This window comes from Callorhinus ursinus, unplaced genomic scaffold (genome assembly GCF_003265705.2).
Source record: "Callorhinus ursinus isolate GAN/ISIS: 27379988/994484 unplaced genomic scaffold, GSC_fseal_2.0 scaffold26, whole genome shotgun sequence".
In the NCBI taxonomy this organism is placed as follows: domain Eukaryota; kingdom Metazoa; phylum Chordata; class Mammalia; order Carnivora; family Otariidae; genus Callorhinus; species Callorhinus ursinus.
This window is the reverse complement of record NW_027397088.1, coordinates 20565805-20587335: the sequence shown is the minus strand read 5'-3', so window position 1 is coordinate 20587335 and position 21531 is coordinate 20565805. Positions and strand designations below refer to the sequence as shown.

At 38.6% G+C, this 21531-nt stretch overlaps 1 protein-coding gene across 4 annotated transcripts in view; it reads right to left on the bottom strand.

Annotated features, from left to right (window-relative positions):
* CDKAL1 (CDKAL1 threonylcarbamoyladenosine tRNA methylthiotransferase) overlaps nt 1–21531 on the bottom strand; it is a 654884-nt gene that overhangs the window by 231360 nt on the left and 401993 nt on the right. For all 4 annotated transcript variants that reach the window (XM_073877631.1, XM_025891077.2, XM_073877633.1 and 1 more), the window contains one exon: nt 12603–12769. In XM_073877631.1, coding sequence (XP_073733732.1) covers nt 12603–12769 — 167 coding nt within the window. The remainder of the gene's footprint in view (nt 1–12602; nt 12770–21531) is intronic.

The window sequence follows — 21531 nt, the reverse complement described above, 5'->3', positions numbered from 1 at the left end:
GGCACCATAAGTGATTGATGGCACCTTTGACATGGAACACAAAAATTAGGCAAGAAAATTGACTAACCCAACACGCTAATGGCCTGACAGATATATAGGCAGCCCATTTCAAGGCATAAATAATATTTACTGACATCAGAAGGAATGGCAGAGTAAAGACCTCTGAAAATCCTCTCCTCCATAAAAGCAATGAAGATAGTGACAAAATGGTCAAAATCAACTTTTTCAGAATTCTGAAAATTAACTAAAGGCTTATAGCAATCTGGGTAGCCTTTATTCAAAGAAAATGGAGGGATCCTGGTAAGAATCGTGAGCTATGAGGCATTTTAAACCTGCCCTTTCCTCTCCTCCCACTCCCCAGTTCTGCAGTAGCCTTGAAAACCAACAGCCTTCAATCATAGTGAAAACCAGCAGCTGGGCAGCCACTGGAGGGGACAAAAGAGGGTCAGAGCTCCTTCAAAGCCCTATTCCAAGAAAACTGTCATTATCTGACCTGTCTAGTGGTTCTGTGGAAGATTCTACTCACTCAGCTTGCTTATTTAACCTGACCTGGCACTCACACAGTGAAAACGGCCTTTTTCCCAGGGGCATTTGTCAAAAATAATCAGCTGCAATTGTTCAACATCAGGGCTGCCTGGGGCTGTGAATAAGTTGGGGCAAATGATAAACAAACCAAAAAGCTTAACAGGAAAAACTAGGGAATGTGATGTCCAGAGGGGGCTTTGAAAACCCTTGACATACTGTGGGGAATCTACAGGCCACAAGCATACAAGACTGTGTGTGTGTGGAAGTTGTACATGTGCTCACTAAAGACCCAAGAAGGCCCTTAGCTCTCACCTCTGGCTCAACCTGAAGTTTTACACAAACAGGAAATAAAGGTAAAGACATAAAGACAAGCACCCTGACTGAGCATTTAAGACATGCTCCACTATGTTCCTCTGTGGAGAGGGAGAGACTTACAGTTCTAGGCACTTAAGAAAATCTCTACCCATCAGCTGACCACCAAGCTAATCAGACAGAGACTTCACTATCTACACATAACAAAAATACAGACTTTACTTTACTTAATTTATTAAGAAAAGTCACTAAACAGACAACAATAATAACAGTAACAACAACATACCATGGGCGAGTGAGGACTATTTGATTTCCAGAGCTTCCACACCACATTTAAATATCTAGTTCTCAACAAAAAAATATAAAACATGCAAAACACACAGGGAAAAAAGCAGCCAATAGAAACTGTCCTGGCAAAAGCCCAGGCTGTACTTACCAGAGAATGACTTTAAAATCATCATTTTAAATATGTTCAAAGAAGAAAAATGTATATGTTTAAAGAACTAAAAGAAAGCATGAGAATAATGTCTTACCAAATAAAGAGTATCAGTACTGAGAAAGAAATTATAAAAAAGAGCCAGATAGAAATTCTGGTAAGAAACATATAAGAATGGAAATAAAAAATTCACTTGAGAGGCTTAGTGGGAGATCTGAGCAGGCAGAAGAAGAAGTCAGCAAACCTGAAGACAGGTCAATTGAGCTTACTTGGTCTCAAGAAGTGAAAGAAAAAAGAACAAATAAAAATGAACAGTGCCTCAGAAATCTGTGGGATACTATCGAGCATACCAACACACACATAATGTGAATTCCAGAAGGAGGCAGGGGAAAAAAGGCAGAAAGATTATCTGAAAAAATAATGGCAAAAAACCCTCACAACTTTAAAGAAAAACAGTACACATTCTAGGCACTCTAGGTAGGATAAACTCAAAGAGATCTACCCCAGGTGTTTCATAATCAACCTGTTGAAAGACAAAGAGAGAATCCTGATAGCAGCAAGAGAGGAGCAACTCGCCATGAAACAGGAATGCCCAATAAGATTAACAGCTGATTTTTCATCAGAAATCATGGAGGCCAGAAGGCGATGGCATGACATAAAAGGGGCTGAAAGAAAAAGACTGTTAATCAAGAATTCTAAATCCAGAGAAGTCATCCCCCCCAAAAAAGAAGAAAAAAATTAAGACATTCTCAGATAAACAAAAACTGAGAGAATATGTTGCTAGCAGTCCTATGTTAAAAATACTAAATGAAGTTCTTCAGGCTGAAATGAAAGGACCCTAGACAGTGACTAAAATCCACATGAAAAAATACAGAGCACCAGTAACAAAAACTATACAGATAAATAGAAAAGACAGTATAAATGTGGTTTCTGTTTGTAACACTTGTTTTTTATCTTATCTAATTTAAAAGACAACGGCATAAGCTACTAATTAGAAATGTGTTGATGAGGGGCACCTGGGTGGCTCAGTCGGTTAAGCATCTATCCGACTCTTGATTTTGGCTCAGGTCCTGATCTCAGGGTCGTGATCTCAGGGTTGTAAGATGGAGTCCCATGTCAGGCTCTGTGCTGAGTGTGGAACCTGCTTAAGAGTCTCTCTCTCCCTCTCCCTCTGTCTCCTGCCCCCTGTTCACGCTCCCTTTCGCTCGCGCTAAGGAAAAAAGTAAAAGAAAAAGAAATGTGTTGATGGGCATATGTTGTAGAAAAATATAATTGGTATGACAACAACAGCACAGAAGGGGAGAGGGAACTGGGGTATACATAAAGCAAAGTTTCTGTATACTAGTATAAAGTTGGTATTAATTCAAAGTAGACTGCTAGGAAATGAGATATTAACTGTAATCTCTAAGGCATCCACTAAGAAAATAACTACACACACACACGGACATTTATACAGACAGAACAAGGGAATTAAAATGGCACACTAGAGAATGTCTGTTTCCCACAAAACAAGGCTGTTGTGGGTTGCACTGTGTCTCAAAAAAGATATATTACAGTCATCATCCCCAGTACGTGTAAATACGATCAGTTGGAAACAGGGTCTTCGTGGGTATCATCAAGTTTAAATGAGGTCAAACTTAAGTAGGGTGGGCCCTAACTCAATGACTGGTCTCCCTATAAGAAGAGAAGTTTGGACACAGAGACAGAGAGGAGAACACCACATGAAGACTGACAGAGAAATTGCGGTGACGTGTCTACTGGCCAAGGAGTGCCCAAGTTGGCCAGTAGCCACCAGAAGCTCGCAGAGAGAAATGGGACAGATCCTCAATTCAGAGCCTCCAGAAAGGAACTAAGCCTGCCAACCCTCTGACTGTGGACCTTTGGCCTCCAAAACTGGGAGAGAATAAATATGTGTTATTTTAAGCAGCCTAGTCTGTGGTACTTTGTTACGTTAACCTTAGGAAACTGACACACAGGCAATCATGGAAGAAGAGAGGAACGAAACACGGATTTGTTGAGGTAGGAAAAAAAAAACGAAGGCTGAAAAATATAGTAATACATTAATCAGAAGATTAACGTCTGAAGTTTCAACTGATCACAATGGAGGCTGATATTGCATATGACACTGGATAAGAAGAGTTGATATAAAGCTTGCTTTTTAGATATATTTTAACATGTAATTAGGAAGTTCCTTCTTTGTTGCCGTGTATTAGATACAGACTTATTCACAGTATTTTTCTGTAATCAAACACTGCTTTACATGTAGCAAATTTTCCAGTGATTTTTAAAAACACACAAAAATACATGCTATAAAAAAAAAAACAGAATAGACATTCCCCCCTAAATTAACGAACAATTTATTCAAAATTACTTTCAACATTACGGTTTGATTTTGTCTGGACCACATGCAGCAACTCTGATACTGAAAACGACTGATTACACATGGACTCTTCATGCCCATTTAATCTACCTGACAGTCTGGCTACATGACATGCAAATAAAGGAGTTATTAACAATAATAATAATTTAAAAACCCTTACGTTTCCAATCTAGGGCACAATCATTATTTACTATTAAATGACATTACAGAATTTTGAAAGCTTAACATTTTCATGCTGATTATTATTGTGGTACGCAAAGGAAGATGTGGGAAAAAGAAGAGAAACATTCTGGACCTAGAAGCAACAAACAATTTAGTAGATTAGACATAAATAGAAGCAAACGAAGAAACTGCACATTACTTTCTGAAAAATATGCGGAATGTCACTCTACTATTCTATGAACCATTAACTTCATTACCAACCTTTCTGTTCTACACCATGAATCATCTGAAAATTCCATTACCCACCTGATATAAAATATGAGGATTTCATTTTACTAAATGCTGAATTAGCAAGTGCCTAAGGTAGTCTTTCATAGGCTATCAAAGCAAAGCAATCAATAGAGAAATGATCCTAGAATCAAAAGAAAAGTGTAAAGGAATGACCGTTGATTGCCTGTGTGCTAGGTGCTCTCTGTGCTTATGAAGGAAAGTCAAAGGCAGCTTTTCTCAATGGTTTGAGCATAAGTGACTTCCTAAATTAATGAGTAAGATAAAGCCCACAGATGGTGTATTGTGGAGTTTGAACTATACTAATTTTGACAGGTGACATGGAAGCCTTCTCAGCTACTCCTGTGAAATTAAGGATTCAGGGGAATGGCAATGTGAAATGCCTTTTAAGATGCAAATTAAACCACACACATATCTAATGCCCTCCTTTATAAACGGAAATATACACAGGAATACTAAAAGATGGAATAGGAACATTTGTATGCCACAACTGAAATATGTAAATTTCCAGGCTTTTCAAGTATTCTAGAATATTTTAGAAGTATTCTATAAAGTATTTCATATATATAATTTCCATTATATACAATTCTTAATATAATATATACTATATTACATATTATATATTTAATATATATTATAAATACTTAATATATATTATATAATTTAATATATATGTTCATATATATACACAAAAGTATTTTGCTTTGTTAAAAGATATCTATACAGACAGACATGGTTCCATATATTTGACCATGGTGTCAGTTTCTTTATAAAGCATTTGCTGGGGCCTTTGATCATCTTGACACTTGTTTTATCCCTATGTACTTTTCCTTTCAGGAAATACTCTCTCAGGATATTTATTCCCAATAGAATAAATATCCACGTGTCATTGGATTTCACGAGCAATATTCAAAATTTTAGGCCAATGGCAAGGGGGAAAAATGATATTAGAAATTGAGAAATACAGGGCGCCTGGGTGGCTCAGATGGTTAAGCGTCTGCCTTCGGCTCAGGTCGTGATCCCAGGGCCCTGGGATCGAGTCCCGCATCAGGCTCCCTACTCCTTGGGAGCCTGCTTCTCCCTCTGCCTCTCTCTCTCTCTGTCTCTCATGAATAAATAAATAAGATCTTAAAAAAAAAAAAAAGAAATTGAGAAATACAGACAGCTTTTACTACAAAGTGGATTAAAGCATCTTCTGGTAACCAAAAATGATTTAATGATTTATATTCCCACACTGGGTCTAGACTCCCACCTATGCTACCTGGTAATTCAGAAGTGGGAACTGAGAACAGCAGTGAAGTCCACCATGTAGGTCTCTATAAATTATTGATGGCCATATAAATAGAATTTTTAAACAATGCATTTTCCATTGCGCTTCCCAGGAAGACAGAGGTAACCCAATATTTTCAACATGAGGAACATTCATCCATAAAATAGTTCATTTTCCCCTGAAAACTTGGGACAATAAGCATAAATAAAATTCCCGATGAAACCTTTTGTGTCTGTTGGCTGTGAGTGCAGCAACAAAGAGTCATTTGCTGAGATTACGTCTGTTTCTGGGTTAATTTCTTTTCTGGGTCCTTGGGTCTGCATGGAAGCACGAGGCTCCATCACCCAGACGGAATATGACAAACTGAAACTAGAGTAAGAAGCAATAAGCTTCCTATGGAAGTTTTTCTGAGGGGCTGCTGGGTTTGAGTAAAGCTTGGGCTTCTTGAGCGGGGCTGGAACTCAGAGGCTGGAAGGTGACAAGGGATCAAGGGAGATCCCAGGAATGAACGAGCAGAGATGAAAGCGTCTGAGAAGGCCCTACTGAAGCTTTGCTGATGCGCAGGCCCGGGCCCATCCGAGGCGACAGAACTGTAATGTGGGGAGGAGCCTGCAATCATGCTTATGTGGAGAAGCATTTTAGTTTCATCTTTCATCGCAAGTAGTCAGGTCATTTGGCAAACACAGCTGGGGCCTCCCCTCCATCCTTCCCTTCCCTTCCAGAAGGGCTGCTCCCAGCACTCAGCATTAGGCTCCCAGGAAAGCCTGATACACTTTTTATTATGGATATGAAACCTTTTAGTATTGAATGCAGGCTCCCCTCCCCCGCTCCATTTTCAGATAGGCGCAAACTTTGGCTTCCACTTTCAGATGTGTCAGGGACCTCTTGAAATTCACAAATGCCAGGTTCAGAATGAAGTGCTAAGGAGTAAAACTGGCCAGAAAATGGGTGCCAACAGTCAGATCAAATCATATACTGACGTCCCAAAGCTAAATACGGATGGCAGAAATAGAAGATTTCTCCTCTCCACTTCCTTGCTTAAAATAAATCATCTAACATGTCCTTCCATTTATCAAAAGGGGGAAATATTTTGTATACAACAGCAAAGTCTATTTGCATATTTCTCTGTTATTCTGAAAAGTATAAGCCATAAAGAAAGATAATTTTAAGGGCCCCCATGTGAATTACTGACTTGAGTTTGGAAATTCTGTATTGCGTTGACACAACAGAAATACAGCAAGTCCTGAATTGACTATTATTTTGAAACTATGAGGCAGCTTTTAGAAGTCTGCCAAGCCAAACATATTATTAATGCTCATACATTACCATGTGGCATATTTATTGTCTTTTACCAGATAAATTAATTTTGATAAATATCCAATTGGGTTAGAACATAAGATCATTTAAGTGGAAGTAAATATACAAAAATCAAGGGTAGCAGAAAACTGTTAGTCATTACAAGATTTCTCAACCAAAAACAAATGCAACATTTTAAATATCACTATTTATGATCAATCTTACATAATATAACATAAATATACTAAATGTAAATCTTGTAAAAAAAAACTATACATTTTACCTGAAGCTAAATAAAATGCAGTATATTATCAATGTGAATAGTATTTTTAGTGATATTTTACAGAGTAGTATAAATTGAAAAGTAATTTGATTTGTTCATAACGCTGAATGTAGTTAAATTCTTAATAACAAGCATTTGTGCTCCAGATTAATCAATGTGCCCTCTCTGAACCAGGCCGTTAGTGATGTACTAAAATTTGAATACAATTTTAAGACATACAGGAATCTTAAGGGAGATAACAGTTATTTTAAATTATTCATAACACAGGGAGAACCAGAATAGCTTAGATAAATAAAATCCATAGATACTTCCTATATCCCTTACTGGTCAACAGCTTTAATATCTTCTCCTTACCAGCCAACCCATAAAATGAAAAACAAGACAAATTGCCTGATTTTAATTTCTCCTCCTTGACCATCCACTGCTGACTCCTCTGATGGGAGATTATAAAAATCAAAATAAAACAAAACAGTGAAAACTAAGGAGTGGGAAGGAGAAAAAAGAAGCTAAGACCCTAGATAATCTATAAATTAAGTAATCATACAGTGAGCTCATTTGCTCCAGGTAGTTCTAAAGATACTATCTATCATTATGATATTTTAGCAGGGAAAATAAGTAAAATGCATCCCTTAGATGGATCTTCCCTCACCATCTCATACCTCTTCACAGAAGTGTGACTCATACGTGAGAAACACACGTGACAACCATCCACAAAGTCTTCCAAAACTAGATACTCAGCACAGATATGAAGCTACTTCAATGTATATGAGACATGCAGTCAAGAAATAGCTAAACTTCAGAGAAATCACATCATTCTGTTACACATTCATTAGGCATGTCATCACAGGCCCTGAAATGCAAAGATGTGACCAAGACAGCCTCTCCCTAAAAGATGGCAACAGTTCTGTTTGGTTTACACATAAACAAGTGATCACAGAGCATGGTGATGAGCGCCCAGAGATATGCTGGACAGAGTCTGACAGAGCACAGAGGCAATCTGGGAGCATTCGGGAAGGCTCTGTGAAAGATGCAGTGCAGTAGAAAGCGTTGTAGAATCAGACAAGATAAGAAACCAGTCCGGGTGCTAACCAGTTATGTAATGTGACCAATAATTAAAGCGTTCTAAGATGTGGCTTCTAAATCAATAAAATGAGAAGAATAATATCTCTATAGGTAGCTTATTTTAAGAAGGAAAAGAGATAATGTGTGGAAAGCAATCAGCGTGGTTTCTTGAAAATAAGGAGCAGTTGATAAACTGTACTGATGTTATTATTATGCAGATGCAGTCTTGAAAAAAGGTACCGGTGATCTCTGGTGCTTAGGATGGGTAGCCACTGTGTCACTGCCACTGGTCTCAAGACGCCTTGTGTGGTTCACGGGTATCATATTGTCTGAATTAATACCTTAGCTGTGGGCTACCTACAACTAGGAGGGCAACACTAAGCAATGCAGTTCAAGAGTGGTCAAGTTCACCAGCCACACCACCTTCTGTAAAGGTCAGAGTTCACTCAGGAGGAACAGGGCCAGGGTTATTACCTTAGTAATATCAATAGGAGAGCAAACACAGAGCGAAAATCTCTCTTATCTGCCATGATAGGGGCCATATATTAGTCAACACATGTAGTAGCAAACGGCAGTACGTCTGGTTCACTCATTATTTATTATCGACGGTCACTGCGTGGTAAGAATGAAAAGAGAAAAAGTTAAAGTAGAAATTTCAGGAGTATGAAAAACCTGCGATATACAGGTGGCATCGCAGAGTACTAAGGGGATGAGAACATGGGGATGCACTGGAGGAAGGCATCGTAAGGCTGCTGTACGCCAAGCTAAAGAGTGTATCTTCTTCCTGTGGGTAACGCACAGGTGCTGAGGTCTTTAAGATGAGCTAAGAGAGGTTTCAATCCATTGTTTTATCTATTGTTTCGACCTCATGTCCATATTTAATAAGTACTGCATGAGGTTATACTTACGTTTCTGCAATCCTAGGATGCTTTCCCAAGGTACATATACGTAAGGACCAATGTTTGAGAGATCTCTTTGTCCGCTATCTCACCACTTAAAATGAATCTCAGATTATTTTTTTAAGGCAGCAGTATGTTAAAATTAGGGTTTGTAGATGTTCCAAACAACACTTGACTCCTTGCCTGCCTGTTAAGGATTAAGAATTCTCCCTCCCTCCCTTTTATTCACCACACATTTATTTAACCTCTACTACATAAAGTGCCACACATAATGCTAGACTCTTTAAGTAGGCTCCATGCCCAATGCGGAGCTTGAACTCATGACCCTGAGATCAAGAGTGACATGCTCCACTGACTGAGCCAGCCAGGAGCCCCTAGACGCATGATAAAACCTTAAAAGTACATCCTATGTTAACTATAATATGCATCTTCTGTTCCTATGGAGATTTAATAAAAAGTAGTATCAACAGATCTATTTTTCCACATTGTACTTTTAAACAATGACAGAAACTTTGATATTTTCCTTTAAATGATTTCCTCTTTGTGGGGTACCTGGGTGGCTCAATGGGCTAAGCATCTGACTCCTGACTTCAGCTCAGGTCATGATCTCAGAGCTGTGAGATCGCGTCCCGTGTCGGGCTCCAGCCTGGGTGTGGAGCCTGCTTAAGATTCTCTCTCTCCCTCTGCGGCCCCCGCCACTCTTTTTCTCTCTCTTGCTCATTCTCAAAAAAAAAAAAAAAAAAAAAAAAAAATTCCCCTTTAAGCTGTCCAATTAAATACATACACACATAAACAAGCAAGCAAGCTGGTAAAAGGGTTTTAAGAAAGACTGCAGGAGTCAGGTGAATGTGAAGTAAACAGAATAAAGAAAAGAAAGGGAAGGAAAAGAGCCCAGAGAAGTGCTCTCTAATTAAAGTCTGACGCATGAAGCATCTTCCAGAAACCGAAGAGGGCATGGTTCTACCAATACAATTCCCAAGGAACCCTCACTGTTGAGGGTATTAGAGCATCAGAGTAGTTATTGCAAGAGTGGGTTCCTTCTGTCCCCACGGTTTAAAAGACATCACCATCTGTCATTCACCGGTGTTATTTTTGTTTTGTTTTGATTTTTTTCTCCTGTTTTCTTTTTTCTTCTTATTGGTGAACTCTCTCCAGCACTCTTTAGATAAGTCAGGTAATTTCAGTAGAGTGCCCTAGGCTTAGTGAGAGGAAAATGGGGAAGTACAATGTATTGGTGGGCACGGGCTGAGGCGCAACAGGGTTGAGCTCCCTTCCCTGATGTCCTGTTTCACACGGGGGAGCTAGGGAAGCCTCTGCAGCTCAGTTCCCTTTCCTGTTACACAATGAACGGTGTGTCTGGGGAACATGGCAAGCTCTGGGCTCTCCCGCTCAGAGGAGAATGCGAAGAACCACCAAGGCCAAGGTATGAAGGTCTTGTCCAAGCGTCAAAGGAAGACTCTTCAAGCTCTTCTTTTCAGATGGCACGGGTCTTCTCCTCTTGCGTACCTTGGCTTCTTTCTTTCATTTGCTCTGTTCTCCTTTGGATTGCTTTCTCCCTTGGTGTGGTACAACGGGGCTGGATGATTCCCAGCTTGTGTACAGCAGAGAAGTGAGTGCCTTCCTTTGGGGCAAACTCTCACCCTTGAAGTTCATTTAGTTTGTCATCTTCTACAGCCTCTCCTGACCAGAACGTTAAGACTTGGAAGGTCGAGGCTATAGAGTGGGCTCTATAATTTACTTTTTGAAGAAGGCCCTTCCTTTATCCATTCCTGATTCACTCATTTACTCAACAGCCACTGGGTGGGGTACAACCAGAGATGGAAATGACAAAGTCCTTGCCTTGTAAAGATGACAATGGAGGAGGGAAGGCCAACATTACAGATAACTGACAGCGAGAGTTTTAAAAGGGTAATGTCATGACAATCAGAACTTGTTATCACTCCAACCACAATCTATGAACTAAACATCTGGTGTTTTTCCAGGTAAAGTGTAAAGCTATGTTTAGCAACTTCTGTTGATTTTCAGAAGCTCTCCTGGAGCTTGCGTTTGGAGGTCAACAACTCTAGCACTACTTTAGATACTCAGCAGCAGGACTTGCTATAAATGCAGCATTCGTTTCTGTAACCTTGCAATTAACTGAAGTGCTGAATTTATTCCAAGAGGTACTTTATTCAGTCATCTCAGAGCCTATGCATGATTTTCCCCCTTATGTTTACTCCCTACTTGAACTTTGCTGATTCTAGTACTATGGTTCCCTTGGTCCTCGACGAGATTTATTTCAAACCACACATCTAGCATATCACCTGGTGGATGCCCACCTTTACTTCAAATGCAGCAGGACTTACCATATTTGATTTTTACAGAGAAGTCACTTGCTTTTTTCAAGTGTTGGGTCAAAGGGTTACATATAAATTGACACACCTGCAACTTATTTTTCAATAGTAAATCTTAACTGTCCCCACTGTCCAAAGTACTAAAGTTAACCTATCAATCATATACCTTTACTAAAAAGATCTGGCTAGGGAATATGTGAAAAACAAAATTGAAACTGCTGAATTTCTTCACTGTATATTTATAATTAACAATCAGACTGCTACCGAATCTGTTTTCAGAATTTCTAAAATACGTTGCTGATATGAGGGAGGCTTTTCAGCACAACTTCAACAAGTATAGGCCTCAAATCAAATCAACAGAAACAATCTTTGCAATTGTTGACTTTTCGTTGGGATTTGTGCATTAAATTTTAGCAGCTATGCTTGCTTTTAGATTCGGGAATGCTTTTTTTTTCCTGCACAAAGTAACTGTAAAGAACACAACTGATAAAAATATAAGTGCCTCCTTCTATACTTTGCACATGATTTTCCAACAGCAGTTATTAGATTTCTTATCCATAACTATGGGCCCAATGTAATTATTTTATTCCTCAAATAGCTGTCATGGATCTTGGCAAGCACTTTTCATTTAAATGCCCCTATTTCTTGCTCATATTTACTGTGGCAATTGTCATCCAATGCCAGATACTTGTACACATGCCCATTTTTCTAGTTTCACAGTAAGCTCCTTGAGGGTAAGTATCTGACCCGGGGAAGGGATACAAATGAGACCAGGCATCTCCCATTGCCACAACCCCTTCGTGTTCACAGTGACCACAAGAGAATCAAGGAGAGGAATATCAAGCTCTGTCTCTCTAGGATTGTACTTCATCCCTAACTATCTCCAGACAAAGGGAGGAGATTTAAAATTTCCTCAAACTTACAGCCCAGTATCCTTACCGACTGGGCTCACAGCAGTTTGGATAACGTGCTCACAACCGGTTGCAAAATTAATGCAATGTCTTAGCACGCCTGAACTAGACTAGACCAGGTACTGAGTAAAGGAACCGAGGCAAATTTATGCAAAGGGAGTCTGAGGAGCTGCAAAGAAGAAACAAAGAACTGTGATGAGATGGCATGCGCTGGAAAATCCAAGCAATGTTAATTAATGGAGAGCAAGCAAAAACAAGATGTGCAGACTGACGAGAAGAGGATTTGAAATTCTCCGCTTATTCTTAGTAACATGGGACCACAATAAATAAATAAATAAAGTGCAAGAGATTTTAAATGTAACCCGTGTGCTGATGCTGAGGCTGCCACATTGTCTTGGACTGGTTCGTGTCTGTGTCAGCAGGGAAATGGGGTTCTTTTCCTTACCTCCAGATGCTCTAAAATATAGGGTGGGTTTGTCATGCCAAGCCTCAGCATTGCTCCCTCAGGAATCACTTCAACCAGTTTCCACAGCAGTGTGGGGAGATTGGTGCCAATGTCCCTGCCGTAAGCCCCTGTGTCTTCACTGGTCAACCATATCTCACAAACACCCTCTGTGAATCAAAGGAGATAATTAACAAATCTGTTGCAGAGCTGTTTCCCTCATCATACAGCTGCTCACTCTTTTTAATGCAGTATTACTCAACACCATTATGCAGGCAGTCTGGGTATTCAATTGCAGAGAAAAAGCAGCTTATCCCATGGTGGCACTGGGTTATTAAGTTCATTTTATGAACACCAGAGAGTTACAACAATGCTGTAAATTATCGGTGCGTCCTATGGAGTGATTAACATTCACAGCCAATCAGTTCAACCGTGCTTCCTCCAAAGCACTTTGATCAGGACTAAAGCGACAATCCCATCACAATGAATACCTATTTTATTGAATACCGTAAGCCTTGGAACTGAAACAGTCACTGAACAGAATAGGTACTATCAGGAGTTAACTCACTAATCAGTCTGTCACCAACCCAAAGAAAAATGTCAAGTGTAGTTAAGGTTTAACTCATAAATTATTAATTATGAGGTACCCATTTCTCCTGCAGTAACTATTCTAATTTGTTTTCTTTATTCAATTAAGAGTAGATGCTCTGTATTGCTGCACTCAAGGAAGTTGGTTGCTGTATAAACTACTTATTTGTGTCCAAGAACCTGTTTACTGACAGCTTGCATCCTATTTTCTATCAATCAGACTTTAGGAGAATGTCTGTACGTTTTGTTGTTATTGTTATTATAAAGAATCCTGACTTCAAATATTACGGCCTGCAATAACATCCTTCCAAAAATCAGAAAGAAATACGTCTGGATAACCTAGTATTATTTAAAATGAATAAAACAGAGTTAGCAAGAGCCACCCAGGTTTTCAGAACCTTTCTGAAAGCAGTATTCGATTAAAGGATTAGCCTGTTTTAAAAGGCCAAATGATTCACACAAAGCTAAGACCAACAATCAAATAGCCCTGTGAAATTTGTTCATGCTAAAGTGATTTGTTGCTTCAGAAGAACCTCAGCACACACATCAGGCCCACAAAGACAACAGCCTGACCCAAAAGTATACATTTCTAGAAAGAGTCTTCAAATTATAATTTTAAATTGTCTTCAGTTGATGGAAGAGAAGAATTTTAAAAATACATTTAAATATTCTTAGCCAAGAGAGACAACAAATAAAACACGTGGCTTTTGTGTGAATGTGAACTTAAAAACTTACAGAAAAGAGAAGAGAAAAGTAAAGACCTTTACTCTCTTTAATGCCTTCCACAGAGGTGGAAAAATATACATGAAGCTGAGATCTCCAATAACTATTCTTTCCTCTAGAATAAGAGATATATTTACTTTACCAAAAACCAGCCAAACCACATAACAACATGTTTCACTTTTCCCTACGGGTCTATCTTTCTGAGACATGCACATCCTCACACACACCCATACAACACAGAAAATACAAGGATAGAAATAAAATTTTAGTTTCCTGAAATTAAAGAATGAATAACTTCACATAGAGAACTGGAGGTATTAAAAAAAAAACAAAAAACAGCCCTATTTAAAAAGTTGAAGATGTTTCCAGTATCTGCAAATCAGTAGTGCTACGAATATATGGGTTTTCTTTATTTCAATTAAACATGTAGTTCCAGAAATCAATAAAAATTTGCTTAGTTTTAATCATTTAATAAAAAGTTTTCTCTTCAAAAGAAATAGTCTGCCATGTTCATAGGTTACCTTTGTAGCCTGACAGTTTTATAAATACTCTCCATACATGGAGTAAATATTTTTCTATTTTAAAAAGAAGGGTTGCAATGAGTGGTATCATCTTTATTTGAATATTACATATACCATCAGACAGTGGACTCCTACAACCTTTTTGGGGGTGGGGGTTGTTTTTAATCTTATCACAAAATCCACTCCAGGAAAAGAGATGACTAAAGTAACAACATATGGATTTTAAAACACTCGGAAAGAGGTTATAAAAACAGGACATTATCCATGATTTTCCAGTTACTGGCACTTGAGCAACACAATATGAATATTTTTAAATGAACAGAATAATTTTAATTTATAATTTTTCCATCCAAATGGTTCCATATTACGCCTTATGTAGGGAGAGCGAGCTCCTGGAACAGTGCCTTGCTGTTGCTCGATGAACATAGAAGGGGGAAGATCGCTATGAATAGGAACGGAGATAACATCCCTGCAGAAAACCATGGAAAGGTGGGGACCAATGGCCCCTGGTGGGCTGAAACTCCAAATTAAATCACATAAAGAGGAAGCAGCTGTAACACTAAATCAGCAACAACAGGAATAATGGTCTTGATGTCTCCAAGATCAAGGCTGCTAAAATGCTCTATATAATAGTAACCTGGGTTAAAACACAATGAAATGAGAGCACATGTGCAAAATGTGAACCCCCAGGACTTTCGGAGAATTGGGCCTTGCCAATTCTATCCCCTGATTTGTCAGAGATGGTTTTGCTCTTAATCAACGTGAGAAAGTCAGATTTTGCAAGGTTCTATCTCAAGAATTCCAATGAGTTCTGATCCTTCAAATCGTTAGGCTATAGAAAGTCATTTCATACAAACAGTGAAGCTAAATGCAGAATCCCCACCCTGACATCCTTTTCTCTGGGAAGTCCTGTGATTACTCACTGTGCAAGCAGTTCCTGTCAGGTCAGCTCGCATATGAATTCACCAGGGAGAGCGAAGGCTGCAGTCTGTGATCACTAATGGAGCCTGGGACACATGCATGCTTCTAGCTGCACACTTAATTGGCTATACTTATGGACAGAAGGGCTTGCCTAAACAGCTTCACTCCTTAAGGACTTCAGTTATGAGCTATACTCCTTTGCACATTCACTTCTTTATTGGTCTATCAAACATTTATTAAGCCCTTACCTACTATGTGCCCTGCATCAATTCCAGCTCATGACAGATATGGATTCATCATTAAGCTTCTGTGAGCTAAGACTGGCTATTATCCAGGAGCTGGCAAGGGGACATTAACAGACACCCTGGGAACCTCACATACATCCCTATCAGTGGTGGAGGCGGAGTGGGTAGGGACTGGAGAACACAGCCTCAGAAACCAGAATGAGAGGCGAGCTGGGCTGGCTCAGAGTGAGGATGATGTCAGCTACAATGAGATAGGCCCAGACTGCGCTCCAACGTGGACTTTGATGAACACATGTCAGAAAAACAAACACACAAAAATAAAAAAGAGACGCAAGCAGGAAGAACTGAGATAAGAGTAGTGAATGCCCAGTAAAAACTCCCAGGCCTGTAAAAATAAATACGTGCAAAAAAAGAAAGTAGGAGGTGGAAAAGTGGGAGACAGAAATTAGCTTTTTATAAGCATCGGAGGAGAGATTTCACTTTTTCCATCTGATCTGATTTTTTTCATCCATCCGATTTTTGTTTGTTTTCCTGAAATTGTTCATTTTGCCCTTTCTAATGAACGTAAGTTTCATCAAATCATCTACCTTCCTTTTGTTGTTGTTAATTCTGGTGAAAAGATGAGCAAATACTAGGAAGGGATGAAATGCATCTCACCAGGGAAAATCCTCTAAAAAGTTCAGTTATTAGAATCCATTATCATTTTACCCAAGTAATTACGGATCAGCCTATAGTGGAAACACACGGTATTTCTCCCTGAACGGAGAACAACCTCCACAGCTGGATTCTGATCTCTGCCCCACAGTAATGTGAGATGACAGAGGACAGAAAGATAATATCCTCAAGTAAAAGAGTCTCACAACAAAGAAAATCCTTTTTGAAAAATCAAACTTTGCCAAAACTCAATTTCAAAAGCTCAGGACTCACTGTAACTTGTCCTATGTAGGGGCTTCCCTGTAACAGATGAAAATATGGGCAAAGACTGATTTCATCTAATCAGAGAACTGACTTTTTCCTCCAGTGGCTCTTGCTTTATCATTTGGAAAATTTCTACCATACTAAGGTGACTCATTTATTCCACTGGGAGTAGAGCCTCTAAAAGTAAGGATTACAAAAACAGGAAAACTGTAAACAGTGATTAATGGGATCGAAAGTTAAAGAGCACCAGGGAGCCAGAAAATCTTTACCCGTGACACAGAATAAAAAAGTCACCCCAAAATCTGCTAAGTGTTTCCTCCTCCGAACATGCTCGCTCTCCCCTCTCTCTGGCTCCCTTCACCCCTGCCCTTACCCTCCCCGTCCTTCGCCTTCTCCACCAGCCCATTCCAGCACTCCATCTCCATCCTCCTCCAAGGCCAATAAGGCGTATGAATTACACATACATTATGTTGTATTTACCGAATATGCATTCAATTCTCTGCTCTTAATTCCTGAAGCTCTCTTTTAAGGGTGGCAAGGGCACATTAATTAGATTTTTATGGGTTTTTGTTTTTTCTTAAAAAAAAAACACTTAGAAAATTCACAAATAACTATGACTCTTTTTACGCATTTGAAGGGTCATGGAAATTTCATCAATGGTGATGTTTTTAAGAAATAATATATATAGACAGTCCTCCACCTAATTAATCTATTCACTTAATAGGGAATTAGACATATCTTCTTCGGTCCCTCCTAATCCTATTATTGGATGCGCAAGAGTTTTATAAAAAACTCTTTTCAATAAAAAAAACAACAACCCCGAAGTGACAATATTATTAAAGATAGCATCGTAACAGGACCAACCATGGCTATCCTGGATAGAACAATGACATACCACCAATAAAGACAAGTATCAATTACCTAATTCTTCAACTATATTGTTTATACTATTTTTGCAAACTAACAAAAGTTATCAGAGGCACGAAGGTGTTTTTTTGCTAACATTTATTTTGAACAATGTTACATTTATAGAAAAATTTCAACAGTAGTACACCTAATACACACATCTCCTTCACTCAGACTCCGGAACAACAGTCTGTCACATTTGTGAGTGCACTCACTCTCTCTTTCTCTCTCTGTACGGATAAACACACATGATTGGTTTTTTTGTTTTCTTCCCTGAGAATTAGTTGCAGACATTGTGACACTTTAAATCTAGCTATGTCAGCATGTACCTCCCAAGACCAAGAACATTCTCTCTCATAATCACAATACAATCACTGCTCTTGGCAAACCTAACACTGGATATCACTCTCACTGTAGCCAAACTGAATTTCCTTCTGCAAGTCCTGCAGCTCAGGACTCTGTGCTTTAGCATGTGCTCTTCCCTCTAAAATGCCTTCCACTGTTCTTTGCATCATGAATACAATCTTAAGGGAAATTTTCTTGACCACCCAGACTAATTTAGATGCTCCTCTTCTGTGCTCCCAAGCATCTTGTGTAATATTTTGTATCACAAAGCATTATAGTTAGTGGTTTGTTTCTTTCCCCTGATGGGATATAAGCATCTCCAGGCAGGTGCCAAAACCTTACTAATACATATATGCCTAAGGATTACTACACTGCATAACACATAGGAAGCACTCAATAAATTTTGGTTCCATACACATACGGATGTACATAGTGTGTGGACAGGAGTATACTAGGTTCTGTATTAGGCAGCAAGGAAGTAACAAATTAAATTTTCTTCGGACAATATGGAAATGGAAATGCAGCTTGAATGTGGCCAAGTGTGTTGCATGGGCTCTTACATTCTCCGTAAGATTATCAGTCTTGCTTAAAGTTCCCTATTACCCGATAGTGATAGCTGGAGAGCAGAGCAAGTGAATACAAACTTTTTTTCTTTTACTTAAAAGTAAGATTTTCCACTTATAGGTAAGTTCGGATAGGTCAATTATCCACAAGACAATTAAACTTTAAAATTACCATTTTTATTGCTTTAATAGCAAGAGTTAGCAGAGTATTTGCAGAGCATCCTGTCCTCTGTGATCACAGCACTACACGGAAAAGAGTGGTTGACATAAACTGATCATGTTGTCACTAAACAAAAGCAACCTGTTTATTTCTTTCGAAAGGTCATAATCAGAGAGAATATTGTTTATTTTCACACTTCTACAAGAATCTGGAAATAACGGAAAGCTAAAAACAAACTAAACACCACAAAAGGATGACATACTTTCTGAAAACAAGGCATCTGACTCCTAAGGCTCCAAAATCAGCAATAAACCTCAACGAGGCAGATTAAGTTCATCCTCTTAATCCCACAGTGTGTTTTATGCCATATATGGTCTTCTCTAATACCCCTAGAGAGGATACAGACAGCAATGTCTATGAATGGGCCCTGTGGTATTTTAACAGGATATGTGGAAAGATGTCATATTGTCTTTAAAAAAATCACAACAGCCTCAACTTCCAGAAGTCCAAATATTACAGATACAAAAGGAAGTCGGAAGAGGGAAAAAAGAAAGGAACAAGATGCCTACAACACAGTACCTTGTGTTCAGAAAAAGACTAGTATCCGGTGATCATGGGAATGGATAAAAATTGCTCTAGATTCCAAGACTAAGTTAAAGACTTACAGAATAGTCTAGAGCATAAAGGAAACTAAAGAAGCAAAGCATTTTGTATTACTTGGGCCAATGAACCCAATTACAGAATGAAGGACAAATAGAAATTAAATTTTAAAAGGATGGAATATCTTTATGACTGATGTTTTATGGTCCTAAAGGTCTTTCTCAAAAGTGAACTCCACCAAATCTATAGTCAAATAGGACCAGAAATTCTGTAATTACCACTAGGGAAATTCAACTTTGAATATAAAACTTATAAATGAATAATTTCAAATGCTTAAACAGCAGATACAATTTTTCACTTTCTATCACATTCTTATATTCAGTTTGAAGGTGCAGCAGGTGGACGGCTTAGGCGTCCTAATACAAATAAAGCAACATCCATCCATCCATTCATCGCTCATTCTTCATCTAGCAAGTATCTGTTGAGTATTATAATGTGCCAGACACTGTGCTAGATCTTAAATGAAATTTATTCATGCAAGGGATACAATAAACTTAATAATATACTGTCAAGTATAAGTAAGTGCTATAAGATGTTTAAAAGAAGGATAAAGAATGAATGATAAAGCAGCTGGGTCAGGACGTTGTTATTTTTGACGAGGAGTAGCTGAGGAAGACTCGGGATGACACAAACCCTGAATGAACCAAGGCGGTAAGTGCACCATGTGCATTTAGCTGCAGGCAGGGCACTTGCAGCAGAGGAAATGTAAGATCCAGCATCAGCATGTTTATCGTTCCCAAGCAACCACAACGAGGTCAGTGTGGTTGGGGTGAAGTGGTGGAAGAGAGGAATTTGTGGTGAAAAAGAATTATAAGATGGGAGCCAGTGGGGGCATAAGTGGTTGCAAGAGGTTCAAGCTCACCAAGCAGAGCCAAGGGAACAAAAATTACATGCTGATAACCTATTCACTGTCACAGGCAATGAATATGCAACATGTATATTATACTTGCTAGTGAAAGCTATCAATAACTGTGCTTTAAGATATTTTCATGTTTAAGCTCATGAATATTCGGTGCCATTTCAGAATTCTCAAATCACTATATTTGTTATATAACTAGAAACAGGAAAAGGAGTAACAGATAATGTCAATGTCCAGTCTGTCTAAAAAAATTACTTTCTTTTGCTCTTTTTTTGGAGGGACAATTTTTTATAATTGACCAAAATGCCTGAAATCAGACTCACAAAATTAAACAAACAAGTAAAAGGAACCTGAGGCCAGTAACACATTTATGCCATCTAGCTGGTAGCACCTAGAGGGAAAGGAGGGAAAGGAGGGAAAGGAGGGAAAGGAGGTGGTGGTGAGCTTTTATCTACTCTATTTCTTCTCCCTTCAACAGAGCCTAAGGATTCCTAAGGAGCCCCCAGCTTCTCACTTCACATCATTTAAGTAGACATCCAACAAACCAACATTTGCCACAAACTGAGACAATCTTCAGAGTTTGAACCACTGCTACAATTTCAGAAGGAAGGACAAATAAGAACAAGTAAAAAAAAATCCTTTCTTATGAGGCAGGAAAAGGAAAGGAAAAATTCGTTTTTCCTTCATTAAAGAAAAAAATAGTCTCGCCCTCAAGAATCTACTACCCACACACCAAGTAACTATAGTGATAAATAGCATAATTCAGGTCAGGTTGGCTCTTTTTAGCTACTATACTTTGGCAACTGACCAAAAAATGGGTTAAAGTATTCCTGTAAATGTTTAAGTGTGCCCTTTCCAGGTCTGATGTTATGGAAATCTGAAGATGTATTTTTTTCTGGTGAATAAAAAGTAAAAAAAAAAGGCGGGGGTCAGGTGGTGAGCACTGTTCCTACATAATGAAAGAATAAGGTGCAACTCTAAGAGGAAAAAATATTTAAAAGTTTGGAAGTTCTATGGAGAAGCAGGTAGTTGTGCCTTAAGGAAGAAAGAATAATCAGATAGGAAGGTCTGATACATACCCCACATATCAGAGATTTTAATGATCAGCTATCTCTTCAATTTAAAATTTCTAAAAAGAAAGCACTATAAACACTTGCAGGTGGTATAAATGAAAGGTGATTTTACCATTCATTATAGTAAAATAACATATATACCAATAACCAACTCTATAACTTGACCAAGCTATGCTAATCCAAATTAGATCTACCAATGGTGTTTCAGTGGAGGAATGTATAATAGCCAGTATAAATTGTGGACTCTGGTCATACTGATGACAACACAAAATTTTAATTAAAAGGAAACACAGTGAGGACTTCCATTTCTACACACAAAGGATTAACTGTTACAGGAATTGCCTCAATGCGATAAACAACTAGAAAACTTGACAACGTGTATGAAATAACAATCATCAGACGAGTAATAACAGGTAGTGCAGGCCTGTGATTTTTGAAAGAAGCAGACAA